General features: G+C 37.7%; 1 protein-coding gene across 1 annotated transcript in view; it reads left to right on the forward strand.

Annotated features, from left to right (window-relative positions):
• The window catches only part of LOC150088380 (phospholipid-transporting ATPase ABCA3-like), a 433,767-nt gene that overhangs the window by 264,636 nt on the left and 152,761 nt on the right, over positions 1–16,370 (forward strand). The window contains exon 15 of the mRNA XM_090370142.1: positions 7,853–8,719. Coding sequence (XP_090226268.1) covers positions 7,853–8,719 — 867 coding nt within the window. The remainder of the gene's footprint in view (positions 1–7,852; positions 8,720–16,370) is intronic.

Raw genomic sequence — 16,370 nt, forward strand, 5'->3', positions numbered from 1 at the left:
AAGAATACAAGCACTAAATGGCAAATTTGCTCGGCTCTCTCTCCGATACTTCATTGGAAAGGGAAAGACATTTCTACTCCCAAAGAAGTTGCAAATGCATTAGCAGAATCATTTGCAAAAATCTCAGCTTCTGCCACCTTGAGAACCCTATTAATTTTTTACTATGTGTCCACCTTCCAGAACATCAAAGCCGGTGCAGAACGGTATAAAATTAACTTCTCCATGTGCCTCTCATTCCGTACAACCAATCGTTTACGTTAATAGAACTTCAAGAATCATTAAATAGATCTTTCGGTAGTGCTGCAGGTCCTGATGGAGTTAATTACATTATGTTAAAGCATTTACTTGGAGAAGATTTGAGAACCCTATTAATTTTTTACAATTGGATCTGCTCTGAAAATGCCTATCCATCTTCATGGTGCCATTTGTTCATTATTGCCTTACCAAAACCAGGAAAAAATCCTTCCTGTATTGAAAACTACAGGCCAATATCTCTTACGAGCTGCATGGAAAAAATTTTCGAAAGACTGGTTCATACTAGGCTCATTTACATCCTGGAGTCAGAGAATCTCCTTCCAGATCACCAGTATGGCTTTCGAAAAAATAGATCAACCCTAGATGCGCTCATTAAAGCCAAGTCTCATATCCGAAATGCCTTTATCATGAAACAACATCTAGTCATGGTCAATTTAGATCTTGGAAAGGCATTTGATACTACATGGCGACATGGTATTATTATGGACCTTTATCATCTGGGGCTTAGCGGTCATTTGCCAGAAATTCAAAATTTCCTGCAATTGCGCTCTTTTCAAGTCCGATACAAAAACGTCCTCTCTACATTTTTTTTTTTTTTTTTTTTTGATTTGGTAGTTATTGGCGCATCGGCTTCTGTGGCCATATTGCACCTCCCAAGGTTTTTGCAGTACTTTGATCCAAGCCCGAGGCGGGAATTGAACCCGCGACCTTTGGGTTGCCAGGCAGGTACTTTACCCACTCGGCTAGCCCGGTCGGCCTCCTCTCTACATCTCACATTCAGGAAGAGGGAGTCCTGCAGGGATCAATACTCAGTCCAACACTGTTTTCAATCCGAGTTAGCAGCATGACATGAAAACTGTTCAAACTTATAAGTATGCAGATGATCTTACCATTTCCTGTCAATCTCAAAGTATGAATACCATTGAACAGCAGCTACAACTTGCCATAACCAAAACAGAATCCTGGACTTCACGGAACGCTTATAGACTGTCAGAAAAGAAATGCACCATCAATCACTTTTGCAAGAAGCGAGCTCTCCATCCCGAACCTGAACTTCAAATAAACAATACTCTAATCCCACTTGTTAATACCATTAAATTTCTTGGACTACTATTAGACCACAAACTAAATTTCCAAGCTCACATCACTTATTTGAGAACTTCTTGTTTAAAGCATTTGAATATACTTCGTTCGGTCTCATCTATGTCATGGGGAGCTGATCGGTGTACTTTGCTGCATCTTTATAGAAGTTTAATCCGTTCACGACTTGATTATGGTTGTCCAGTGTATGACTCTGCCACGGCTAAATATGATCCATCACAGTGCTCTGAGGACTGCACTGAGAGCTTTCGGGACCTCTCCAATCCAAAGTCTATATTTTGAAGTGCATGATCCCCCATTACACCTGCGTAGAAAAACACTACTGCTTCACTATGCTGCTAAGATCCAGCGTCTACCATCACACCCAAGTTGGGAGTATCTCTATAATACTCGTTGAGAAGCCTTCTATGAGAACAAGCCAAATGAAAATAGACCCACCTCTCTCAGGATCAAAGAGCTTGTTCAGACTTTGAATGTCAATTTAAATGAAATTTTCCAAGACACAACTACACCTGTTGCTCCTTGGACATATGTGTCTGTCTCTCAGATACACACTTTCTCCAGTGGGGGAAAAATATTACACCTCCCTGCAATATCAGATGTTTACATTCAGCTCATGCTATGAACAACCATGCCTGTAAAATTTATACAGATGGTTCAAAAACTGAGAGTATGGTAGGTGCTGTGGCAGTTTTTCCTTTATGTACAAGTTTAGCCACACTACTGCTTGCTTGCAGTGTCTTCACAGCTGAATTATATGCCATTAAGTTAGCGCTTAGTAAGATAATTGAGCTTTCCATCTCATCTGCCATAATTTACACAGATTCTCTTAGTGCTGTCTCTGCCATAAGGAAGAATTCCTCCTTTTCTCACCCTACATCGAAACAGATTCATTCCCAGTATTCGTTTGCGGTGTGTCCAATCAGTCAATCAGTTTTTGCTGGATCCCTGGCCATTCAGGCATTCCGGGAAATGAAAGTGCTGACTTTTCCGCTAAACATCCTCAACCTGCTCTCTCACAACATCCTCAGGTTCCTTTCTCTGATTTTAAGTCTGTAATACACAAAGCCTGCTACAATAAATGGTCACAGACCTGGAAAAGTGACACTAACAATAAACTTTACCAGATAAAAGAAGATCCAAAGCTGTGGCTGTCTGGCTTCCGAAGAAACAGACGATAGGAAGTGGTACTGGCAAGACTCAGAATTGGACATACTCACCATACCCATCTCTTCCTATTGGGAGAAAGCCCACCACAGTGCTCATCCTGTCAGGCGTGGTGCCTCCGTAGCCAGGTGGGAAGGAGCAGCAGTGAGTAGCACACGCTTCTTGATTAGACCGGGGTTCGAGCCCGTCACCACCAAATACGAAGGATGCGGAAAGGTCAGGGAATGACCACCGCATATTTCCGGAGCAATATGGCCTTAGTTGCTAATGCTCCTAAAAAAAAAAACCAAACCAAACCAAAACCTGTCAGACGCAACTTACAATCCATCATTTCCTGGTTGATTGTCCCTTACATTCAACCATCCGGTCACACACTTTTCAGTAACTCTCTACGTTGAATATATCACCTGATTTATCTCGCATCTTAGGAAATGAAGCAAATATTGAAGAACTTTTATTATATCTGAACATATTGGTTTGTACAGAAGCATATAATTTAACCTCTCTAACAATACACTTTTTGTCAATTAACGATGAAGAGACACAGTTTGGCCTTAGTAGCCCTTGTGTCGATAAACTGAACTACAACAACTGCTATCTAGTGGTTCCTTTATCTGCAAATTCTTAATATACGAATGATCACTGCTGATTACTAGATCAAGAGTATTACCGTGTCTGGTTGCCTCTCGAACATGCTGCTGCAGAAAACAATCATCCAATAAATCCACAAAAGTCTTACTAGTGTGTGTGAGTGACTAACCACAAGTTCCAATAAATATCTGGGAAGTTAAAATCCCCCATTATAAGACATTCTGATTTACTAGCCCACTCTATTTTTCTGTACAATTGTTCATTGTACTCATTCGAGTTATTAGGCCTATAACACACTCCTACTCTTATTTTTGCTTTCGTAGTGCTTACGTCACACCAAACTGACTCAGCAGTGCACTATTCATTTGTATCAACTGGATGCACTTCTTTTGATTTTATATTTTTCTTAATTAACAGCATAACACCTTCCTTCCTATCGTGTCTATCCTTTCTGTACACATTGTACTCCCCAAATTCCAATTCTGCATTCCTAATGTCTGTGTGACACCACAGTGGATATTGTTGGGATATTTCTGATATCCCAACAATATCCACCTTTGATGTCTTGACCAACACTTCAAATTCATCATATTTATTTACTATACTTCTAGCATTGGTATACATGCAACTATACATGCACGTATTCTTATTCTTAGTTACCCTAACACATCCCATATACCCACCTGTTTCACAATGACTGTCATCAGTCCCTGAAACCCCCAGCACCCCTCACTCCAGGCCGCTGCTTATTCTAATAGAAGTAATGCAAGAATCACCTTCACCTCTGCCTGCAGCTACTTTTAACCTTTTAGTCTGTGAATCTCCCCAAGCTAGCGGTTTTCTGACCCACATAACACTGCCTCGATAGCATCAGCAAATATTCTTGCACCCTTTCTATTTAAGTGTATGTAGAAGTAGTCTCTCCTGTTAACAAGCCCAGACCACGCTGAAAATAATTCTACCCCTTGAGCCTTGCACATTCCCTCCAGGACCAAATTGATTGACAAGGCTCTCATCATGTACTACCTCCTATCGTTTCTGGGCAGAATTGCAGACACTTTCAAATTTTAAGCCTAACTCATGACTTTTTTGCTTGGTAACTCATATCATGCAGCATCATGCATACTGTATTGGTGTTGACATGTCGCAATCATCTCACTGAAGACCTGTGTGTGTGCTGTGACAGCATTAACCTGCTTTTTGAGCATATTTTGTTCCAAATTGCTTTTTTGTTGCTATAGTATGTACTGATTTATTTTTTCCTACTCACTTGGCTTGCCATATTATATAATTAATGACTAATAATTTACAATTTATATGTATATTAGTTATGTTTCTGAAACATATGGTAGGTAATGCTTTGCAGCCATTAATCTTTGTTTTATTATTTTTCATTTCCTTTTTCTTATTTATTTTCTTTATTGCTTACTTAATTAAAATTTATTTTCTTTTATGTTTATATATATATAAGTACTGTTTGATAGTATATAACAGAGCTATGGTGCTCAATACGTTCTATATTGATATCAATATTTGTAGAAGAATAAGAGAAATTTACCTCAATATGATAATCAGAAGTTAAAATGAATAAGATTAATGCAAAATAATTACAGTAAAAAATCAATTGAATGCAATTCAAAAAAATTTTAAAAATTAATTAAAAAATCAGTTAAAGTTAAACATAAATTTTGGAAAAAGGTTTTCTTTCCTGAAGCAGACAATGCTTTTTGACCATGTGTCATGATCACAGGAATGGAAATTGCGGAGTGTGTGAGTTTGATCTTAAATAGAGAGATTATTTGTCCTCGCATCGCATGTCTAAAGGGTTTTATAATACTATAAACATGTGAGACTAAAGATGAAAATGCCAAATTCCTGTAAGAAACAGTGGGTCAAATAGGAAATCCATTCTTATGCAGTTTTACCTGACCAAAAAGTGCAGGAATGTTGTATGTTCTGGCTTTCAATTCCTTTAACTGACACATGGTAATGTAGTCATTTTTTCAATATGTGGTTAATGTTTTATTATGCCGATTAACCAGGTAAATAGTGCTGGGTCTCCTCAAGATAAGTAGTGATATCTGATATAATTGAAATTCATTATCTATTACGAACTGTTAAGCTACCTACCTAAAAAACAGTTCATAATAGATATTGAATTTGGTCTTTGTAATGTTTCTCAAAAATATTTATTTATTCAACAAGTTAATGAAGTGGTGAATAACATAAAAGACACGATACTGCCTAAATTGAATAGACATGAAAGTTCAGCTTTACATGAACTTCAGGAAAATAAAGACATTATTATTCAGAGAGCAGATAAAGGAGATACAGTTGTAATACGCAATAAAACTGATTATATAAATAAGTTAGATTCAATTATATCAGATACCTCTACTTATCTTTAGGTAGATACTATTTACCCAGTCAGTACTATTTACCTGGTTAATCAGTATAATAAAACATTAACCGCGTATTGAAAAAAAAACATTAACCACGTAAACCCAGTACTATTTACCAATTTGGTCAATCAGTACAATAAAATGTTAACGACGTATTGAAAAAATTATTACATTAACATGTGTCACTTAAAGGAATTGAAGGCCAGAACATACAACATTCCTGCACTTTTCAGTCAGATAAAACTGAATAAGAACGGATTTCCTATTTGGCCCACTGTTTCTTACAGAAACTCAGTATTTTCATCCTTACCACACATTTATAGTATTATAAAACCCTTTAGACATGCGATACAATTTTGGATCAAAAACTACGATACATTATTTAATAAGCTTAAGGACTGTAGACTCGGTGATAATGATAATTTATACTCTCTTGATGTTACTTCCTTATATATGAATATAAATGTTGAATATGTATTAGATATTCTTTGGGATATGTTAAATAGTAACTCTATACCAATTAATTATACAAAGCTTCCTATTAAAGAAATAGAAAGCTTTGTATAAGTAAGTAAGTAAGTAAGCTATTTTTCTTATAATTAAACTTTTAGTTGAAACTAACTATATCACCTTTCGAGACAAAATATAGAAACAAATTTTCAGTTTACCAGTGGTATTGAGTCTAAACGGCTTAATATCAGAAGTCTATCTTTCAACGATTGAGTGTATACATTTGAGACCTTTTCTACCTATCACATGCTATGGGAAGTATTTAGATAATGTTCTGGTTATTACTGATAGTAGCACTATTCAAGACATTTTACATTCATTTAATAATATTCATCCTAGACTCAATTTTGCATTGGAAAGGGAAAATACGGATACTAAGTCATTAAATTTTCTAAATTTCACGCTTACTCGGGATGTGAATAAAATCCAATTTAACATCTATTGTTAAATATGTAATATAGCTTTCTTAACTAGAGACTAATCAATTTTTACTAACATATTTAGCAAACACCGATATGCTTCTACATTATAACAGCTATCACCCGTTCACCTACAAAAGGGCTATTATCTTTAATCAGTTTCTCAATGCTTATAAATATTCAACAACATAATCTGCTTTCAACTCATAAATACAGATATTAACCAGCAGGTTCTTAAACAGGGGTTTCCCCCTTGCTACAATAAACCAAACTAAGATACAAGCTAAGGATAGAATACAAAAATCTACACCAAGCAATAATAGTAACATTAAAAAATACTTTATTTCTATCTCATACGTTGAACAGTGGGCACAAGTAGCTTAACAGATTCTTTAAAGATGCCGAATTTAAGGTTGTGGGCAGACCAATACGGAAATTACACGCTATACTGAACAATCACTCAATCCTTTCCTCTTTTGCGACACAAATAAATGACTTGGTATACAACATTTCTTGCAGTGATTGCGACTCGTCTTACCAAGGATCCATATTTCTGCTCATTGTCTGCCCGTGTCCTCAGTTCGTGTTTCTTGGGCAGCAGCGTCAGAATTGGCCTTCCATGCTGTTAACGAAAAACATACATTTTTATTTAACGAGGCCAAAATACTTGGTGTCCAATGTAATTAAGTATTAATTATGCATTAATTAAGTATTAATTTCTGCAGTTAATAGTCTTGAGACTATTAACTGCAGTTAATAGTCTTGAGACTATTAATTTCAGAAACCGTCGAAATTAAATCACACGAGAATTCTATTAATGTTCATTGTTCATATCTAATCTCCGATTCGTGGTCTTTTGCGCGCATGTGCGAAGGCAAATTTGTTAAAATTATTTGTTAAAAAATATAATTTTTTAACAAATAATTAACAAATCGCGGTGTTTCACACACATGTGTGAGGACAAATAATTTTTCTATTTAAGATTCAAGCTCACACACTCTGTAATTTTCATTCCTGTGATCACGACACATGGTCGAAAAGCATTGTCTGCTTCAGGAAGGAAAACCGTTTTTCAAAATTTACGTTTAACTTTAATTGATTTTTTAATAAATTTTTTTGAATTTTAGTTAATTTTTGAATTGTGTTCAATTGATTTTTTACTATAATCGTTTTGCCTTTCTGGAGAGTATGATACAGAAATGTTCTACATATCATATTGAAGTAAATTTCTCTTATTCTTCTACAAATATAAGTACCGTATATTTAAGTGATGCAAATAAACTGAATTTCAAACTAATAGGTGTATATGTGTTAAGTGGTTCAGATAATGTGTTCCAATTTTTTAACAAATATTAAAAAGTTTATATTGCATATGTATGTACGTATCTATATTTTTCTATTTTTCAGGAAAATCTCTGCTTCCTATGGTCAGGTTAAAAGGAGGAAACTTGATAATGCAACAAATTAAGGGCTTGTTTTTAAAGCGATTCCATTATTCCAGACATTTTTTGCATCTGTTTATTATTCAGATAATCCTTCCTGTTCTCACCTTCACTTTATTTGTTTTTTTGATATTCCAATTTTTGGGTTCAGTTTTTGTTGCAGAAAGACCACTGAAATTAAATCTTAAAACTATGTTTTGGAAATCATACGGCTTCTATAATGTTAAAAATGAAGGGGCTAAGGATTTTATTAGCAGTTACAGGAGTGTACTGGAAAATGAGCAAGTCTCGTATACTGAAGAAACAGATCCATCTTCCTTTCTTGTGAATATTGCACATAAAGATATCTTATTATATGAAACACAGTATCTTGTTGGTGGTGAAGCTGAAAAGGCAGATAATGAGCTCTTGTTAATAGCCTGGTATAATGGAGAACCTCTTCATGTAGGTGCAGCAACCCTGAACATTATGAATTCTGCTGCACTGAAGTATATTACTGGCAATGATGTGGTCGACATTCAAGTCACAAATGCTCCACTGAAAAAACTATCCTTTGCAAAGGATATTAATGGAATTAGCTGCATTCTGTGTAGTATATTTGTTCCCTTAACTTTATGTTTTCTGTGCTCAAGTTTTGTTTTGTTTCCAGTTCATGAGAGGACATCAAAAGCAAAATTACTACAGCTAATGACTGGTGTTAATAAGTTACTGTTTTGGGCCATCAACTTTTTTTGGGACTACTTAATCTACTGCATCTGTTCTGTGTTGCTTGTCATTCCCTATGTAATATTTGATAGCAGAAGTATATTTTTTCAACAACAAGAGGCAATAGGTAAGTGCATATACAAGGGGTATTTCATAACATGTGACCGTTCAGGATCAATTCAGGACTTGAAAGTAATGAAGAAAGTTTATATGAACATATGCCTAAAATCACATTGTTTCCAAGTTACAACCTTTTTTTTTTTTTTGTGTTCCAGAAATCATCTAATAAAAATTATTAGTCTCTAGTTAAGAAAGCTATATTACAATAGCATAGATAGGTCAGTGTAAAAGTTGTTTACTCTTCCAGTGTGCATAGCCTGAATTTATTTTGAAATGGTATTTTACTGTTTGCAATCCTAACTTCTTACTGTAATCAATTCATAACTTCTTACTGTATCAATTCTAATTATATTTTGAACTATTCATATCAGAGCTTTTTTTGTACTGATGAGTTTTATTTATATTAGCATGAGATGGAAGTTTAAAGTTTTATGTGAGTTTACAGTCCGTAAATAATGGGGGAAAAAGGGGGAAAGGAAAAAAAGGAAGGGAAAAGGAAAAAAGGGGAAAAAATTATGAAAGAATTATAAAATTATAAAATTCAAAAATAGTTGAGTTTGAGGATAAATGGGCCTGTTTTATGGATAAATGAGCCTGTTGTAATGGGCCTGAAGTAATGATAATGTATATATCCAGTAAAAATATCTTTAATTATAAATAAATACTTTGGAGCTTTCAAGGTTGAATGTGCCTCTTTATCAACAAATAGAATGGAAACTTTAGAGATAAAAATTATTTTAATGGACACAGAGTTGTGCATGCAGTGAGGCATGCTAGGGCACGAGGTAGGCCATTCAACCATTAAAATGGTGTTTGTTGTTGCTGCATGCACTTGTGTAGTTTTGCCTCCAGCACTTATCTAGACTTAAAACAGTTGTCTCTAAGATGGGGTGTAGTCTCATGCCTTTGCAGCGGTTCATGGCTCTCGAATTACACAATATATTAAGTGACTCTAACCAGAAGTGGTGTCGGCACTGGTCAATTACTTCGTAATTGACCAGTGCCGATTGAAGCCACTGGTCAATTGGCATGGCGATTGAAGTCACTGGTCAATTACTTCGTAATTGACCAGTGACTTCAATCGCCATGACTTCAATCCCGCTTGGGATTGAAGTCATGGCGGGTCGACCAGAAGTGTTCTGCGATTGTGGAATGGTCGGTCTCAGCAAAGTGAATTGATCTGTCATGTTCTGTGAGGCGGTCTTGAAAATGTCTCGAGGTCTCTCCTATGTAGCATCTGTCACAGTCTTTGCAGGCCATGCGGTATACTACACCGCTGCGTAAGAGAGGGGTAGGCGCCTCCGTAGCCAGGTGGAAAGGAGCAGCAGTGCGGAGCACACGCTTCTTGATTAGACCGGGGTTTGAGCCCATCACCACCAAAAACGGAGGATGCGGAAAGGTCAAGGGAATGACCACCGCATATTCCTGGAGCAATATGGCCTTAGTTGCTAATGCTCCTAAAAACCAAACAACAACAACAAGAGAGGGGTGATCAGAGTCTTTACGTTGGAAACTAGAGAACTTAAGTTTCTACCAGGCAGCTGCATGCATTTTATGGGTATTCTCGGAGGATTTTTGAGATCCGTCCCAACATGCCTGGATAGTAGGGAATGTAGGCAGTAGGCACATTGTTCTGAGTTGATGGCGGTCTCAGGTGGACTGTGAGCTCCTGCGCGTATAATAAGCACTTGTCCAATATGTGGGTTGGGTAGCCATAATTGATCAAGTCTGTTCTGACTCTGGAAATCTCATTGTGCTTAGCTTCATCTATGCTGGAGTGGCTCCAAGCCCTGGAGAATAGATTGCAGGCAGTGCTATTGAGATGGCTAGGGGGATGGCCGGATCTTTAGTTCGTGAACTGTCCGCACCACATTGGCTTATGGTATACTGAGGTTTCTAGATGTGGGCCCACGCATTTTACCAGGACATCCAAGAATGGGAGATCCAGGTGCCTCCGTAGCTAGGTGGGAAGGAGCAGCAGTGCATAGCACACACTTCTTTATTAGACCAGGGTTCGAGCCCGTCACCACCAAATACAGAGGATGCGGAACCACCGCATATTCCCGGAGCAATATGGCCTTAGTTGCTAATGCTCCTAAAAACCAAAAATAAAAAAAAAATAACATAACAATGGGAGATCCATCCACTTCTAACTCAAGAGTGAACTGGATGAATGCTGACAAGGAATTGAGATATCCTAGCAGTGTTGCTTCAGAGCCACGTGGTATGACGGTGAAGATGTCATCGACGTATCTGCACCGTGTTGTAATAGGTACTGGTGAGTTCAGGAATATCTGTTCTTCCATGGTGATGTTGGCCACAACAGAACTAACAGGGGCACTCATGACAGTGCCATGTACCTGCTGGTATAAGAAATCCTCAAAGGTAAAGATGCTGCCTGACAGCATCTTTACGTTTACAGATGTCGTCAGTGGACAGTGATGTTCTGTTTATTAGGTTTCGGTCATTTTCTAGAGCCTCTTGGTGCAGTTTACGGCCTGTTGGACTGGGATTGATGTAAACAGGGACACTACATCTAATGATGCCATAACCTTGTTGTCAGAAATTGAAAGCTCTTTAATAAGGTGAATGAACTCGCCGCTGTTAGTGATAATGTGGGTAGTATTTCCTACAAGAAGTGTAAGGAGTTGTGCAATATATTTGGATAGTTCATATGTAAGTGCATTGCAGCAGGACACTGTGGGCCAGAGAGGAACACCTGGCTTATGGATTTTAGGTAGGCCATAAAACTGGGGTAGTTGGCAGCCTGTGGCATGAAGAAGCCACCGATTTGCAGTAGAAATTTTCTTAGCTTTAAACCATTCATAGACAAGTTTATTAACGTATGACTCCAGACATGCTAAGACTTTGATGGGCGGATCCGTTACGGGTTCATAGACGTTGGGCTCTTGTAGGAGGACCAGGGCTTTCTCTATTTAGGCCGCCCGGTCTAATATGACAGTGCGATGTTCCTTGTCAGCGGGAAGCATGATGATGGAGTTGTCCTTTCTTATAGAGCGGCGTGCTGTCAGTGATTAAGGTTGGAGCAGGTGGGCCGTGTGCATCAGAGGATGGAGGCCATTTTGAAGCGGATTTCATTAGCAGCTTCTTCAGGGAGGTTGGTAATGCTTGCTTCTACTCCCATAGCAAGCTGTGTGATCAGTAGCTTCAATGGCACGACGGCGAACTTCATTTCAGCAGTCAAGACGTTGAGCTGCTCAGTGGTTAATTGCTTGCTGCTCAAATTTAGAACAAAGGAAGCAGTATTAGTTGAACGGGCATTCGTTCTTGAGGAGTGGGCTTAAATTAAAAATTAACAATTAACTTTAGTTATAAAGTTAATTAAAAATTAAATTAACAATTTCCTTTTTATCTCTAAATTTTCTATTCTATTTGTTGATAAAGAGGCACATTCAGCCTTGAAAGCTCCAAAGTATTTATTTATAATTAAAGATATTTTTACTGTTATATATACACGTTATCATTATTTCATAGTTGAGTTTGCTAACAAGAATCATAATTGTTTGCAGATAAATGCTTCTATGTTTGCCATTAAACAAGAGTTTATTGATAGCTTGTAGAGATCAACCTCCCCGAGACATGGGTGGTGACATGTCCCTGGAAGTTGACTTGTCGGGGGCAGGCACGGCAAAGGATCAATTAAGGATAAAATTAAAGATTTTAAGCGAGGATGAGCTGTTGTTCCCGTAGTGCATTATACAAGTATTGTGTGTTAGTAATGATGATGTATCAATTCTAAATGCAGTTCAGTAAGGGGGAAACCCTTAAAATTTTTTGTGCTATTAAGTAATAGTATGCATTTGAAGTGAGAATGGAGGCTTATTTAACTAAGAAATGACAGAGATGCATCTTTTGCGTGGACTATCAAATGTAATTGTGGCCATAGCAAGATGCCTTCATGTAGAAAGCTTTCTGAATCATCATCTGCCAGATAAAAAAAACCTTTCAGTGAATAGCTCAGTGTCTTGGAAATACAGGGTCACTCAACAGATTGCCGACCGGGCTAGCTGGATGGGTAAAGTACCTGCCTGACAACCCAAAGGTCGCGGGTTCGAATCCTATGTACTGGGACCAGAAGCAGCTCGGGAGCACGTCATATGAAATCGTTCATCCCTTCTGAGGATCATAGCCTCAAAGAGGGAATGAATCCGCAAACCTTTGTCTCTATTAATGTTCTCTGTCGAATTAATCCTCAAACTCCGGAGCCACTTCTGGTCCCAGTACATAGGAGAATAGAACACGTGGCAATGAAACACGTGATTTAGACTGTAAACCTGCTGGTACTTAAGATGCACCACAGTACAAGGAAGCTACCGCTGAGGAAGAAGGCAGGAGCCTTCGAAAGCTACAGTCGGTTTTATCACTCTTAACCCAGTATTTTAATGTATTTTATTCAATGTATATATATATTTTATGTATTTTATTCTTTTTAGTTGTAAAGTTATTTTAATTGTAAATATATAGTAGTAAACACATAGTTTTCAAAATTCCAGTTTCCATGTTTTATTTTATAAGTGGTTGTCGAGAAACATTTAAAAATCACAATGTGAATTTAGCCAACCCCAGAGGCCTGTTTGAAAAAAAAAAAAAAAAAAGAAGTGTGGCTGGCACCAGAGTGTACTTTGAACGAGATGGGGGAAAAACCAGGAACTCCCGTCGTGCCTCAAACAGCAAGCATCCCAAGTCTGCTTATTGATACACTCACTATCATATTGTTAAGTGCCTGTCTGTTCCTGATGAGGACAGAAAGCGTATACATCTGAGTTTTTCATGGAAATTAGTTAATGGAAAAGCTGTTAGCAAAGTTGCACTCTGCTGTGTTGTGTACTGTGTGTGCAAGAAATATGCACATAAAAAAAATAAACTGGATTAGATATTAGCATTTAGCATTAGTAGAGGCATATGATGCAAGAAAACAAGCTTATATAAAGCATCAGCCAAAAAAAAAACTCCTTCCCATTTCACCCATCCATTCCTTCAAATGTTTGTCTAATTCTGCCTTGAATTTATTTAAGTTGTCAATTTCTACAACGACAGGTGGAAGTTTGTTCCATCCATGAACCACCCTCTGGCTAAAGGCAAATTTCCACACATCTGTTCTACAACTGTCCTGTTTCAGTTTGAATTTATCTCCCCTCAGGCAATTAATCTGGATAAGAGGAAGAATCCCATCAGCATTAAGCTTGTTCAAACATTTCAAGGCCTTATATACCTCAGTCAGATCACGTCGCAGATGCCTAGTCTCCAGACACTGTAATTTGCAAAACTTAAGCCTTTCTTCATAAGAGCAACCCTTTGTTCCATTCACTAATCTTGCTACCCTACTTTGCACTTATCCAACATCTCTACAGCCTTCTTAAAATGAGGACTCCAAACCTGTATACAGTAATCAAGGTGTGGCCTGACCATTGCCTTATACAGCGGGATAATCACCTCCTTATCCCTGCTAGAAAAATTCCTGTATATCATTGACAAGACACCAGGAGCTACTCTTGCAGACTGTCTGCACTGCTCAGAAATCTTCATATCTGACTGCACAATTACCCCACGTCATTTCCATTCTCTACCACCCTGACAATAATACCACATAGTTAGCATTAGCAAAGGCATGTTATGCAAGAAAACAAGCTTATATAGCATCAGCCAACAAAAAAAAGAAGAAAACCTTTCTCATTTAACCCATCCACTCGCTCGAAATGTTTGTCTAGTTCTGCCTGGAATCTATTTAATCTATCAACTTCTACAACTACAACTACAAATGGAAGTTTGTTGGCGCAATCAACCACCTGCTGGCTAAAGGCAACTTCTGCACATCTATCCTACAACTATCTTTCCTCAATTTGAATTTATGCCCTCTCAGGCGATTATTCTGAGCAAGAGGAAGAATCCCATCAGCATTGAAGGGTCACTTGAGTCCAAAAGTATGGCTACTCCTCCACAAACATTTATAACAGTAAAGTTTTAATTTTTCTTTTCTGGGCAAAGTGAGTTATCCTAAGTCATTGCTATCTTCCATATCACCTGCATGTATTTCAAGCAGTTCTTCTCGACAGGTTGCATCATTTGTATCCATTTTTATAAGTGTGATTGTATCACCTCAACAGGATTTAATTTTTGCGATTTCTCTGCTACTTGACAATGGCGATGGAATTTAAATGGAGAATTATTACTTTGATCTACTAGGGGCAGTTTAGATGGATGCTGGATCCAAAGTAATGATCAAGCACAGTCTGTGATAGATATGTCTGGAGTGATCGACACTTCTGTCTAATATGCCCTTGATTGGTGACTTTGGGTAGCAGAAGTATAAGTGCAATTTTGGCATATTTAATTTAACTTGTTTTCTTGCTTCCCATAAGAAACTTTAATTTTAGTCTTATATTTTTGTATTTTTTTTCCCTAACATTCAGAGTACTTCAAATCTTTAGAATATTAGCATGATGCAAAAAAGCAAACTTATACAGCATCAGCCAAAAAAAAAAAAAAAAAAAAAAAAAAACTTCACATTTCACTGATTCATTCATTCCAAATGTTTGTCTAATTCCGCCTTGAATTTATTTAAGCTATCAACTTCCACAACAACAGATGGAAGTTTGTTCCAGCAATCAATTACCTGCTGCGTAAAGACAAACTTCTGCACATCTGTTCTACAACTGTTTTTATTCATTTTGAATCTATGTCCCCTCAGGTTTGTAATCTGAGCAAGAGAAAAAATTCCATCAGAATTAAGCCAGCTCAATCCGTTCAAGGCCTTATACACCTCAATCAGATCGCCTCACAGGTGCCTAGTCTCCAGAAGCTGCAATTTGCAGAACTTAAACCTTTCTTCGTAAGAGCACCCCTTTGTTCTCTTCACAAGTCTTGTTGCCCTTCTCTGTACTCGTTCTAGCAATTGTACATCCTTCCTAAAACGAGGCCTCCAGACCTATATACAGTACTTAAGGTGTGGCCTGACCAATGCCTTATACAAGGTGATAATCACCTTATCCCTGTTCGCAAAATTCCTGTATATCATTGACAAGACCCCATGACCTACTCTGACAGCCTGTCTGCACTACTCAGAAAACTTCATATCTGACTGCACAGTTACCCCAGGATCTCTTTCATTCTCCACTACCCTGAGTGTAACACCACATAGTCGGTACATTTCTCTGGGGTTACTGCTACCCATATACAGTACTTTGCTTTTGTCAACGTTAAACTTAGGCGCCTCCGTAGCCAGGTGGGAAGGAGCAGCAGTGCGTAGCACACGCTTCTTGATTAGACCGGGGTTCGAGCCTGTCACCACCAAATATGGAGGATGGGGAAAGGTCAAGGGAATGACCACCGCATATTCCTGGAACAATATGGCCTTAGTTGCTAATGCTCCTAAAAAAAAAAAAAAAAAGTTAAACTTCAGTTGCCACTTCTCAACCCATTTACCCAACTTTTCCAGATCCTGTTGCAGCAGCATACAGTTATTAACAACCCTTTCAACCTTTGTATCATATGCAAACTTTGACGTCAAGCTTGATATACCTTCATTAATATCATTGATAAATATACAAAACAACAATGCGCCCAATGCCGAACCCTGAGGGACACCACTAATAACATTAGTCTTGTAGAGTAGTACCCATTGACCACCACTCTCTGTC

The sequence above is a fragment of the Mastigoproctus giganteus genome, chromosome 3, assembly GCF_048544385.1.
Source record: "Mastigoproctus giganteus isolate SK-2022 chromosome 3, ASM4854438v1, whole genome shotgun sequence".
In the NCBI taxonomy this organism is placed as follows: domain Eukaryota; kingdom Metazoa; phylum Arthropoda; class Arachnida; order Uropygi; family Thelyphonidae; genus Mastigoproctus; species Mastigoproctus giganteus.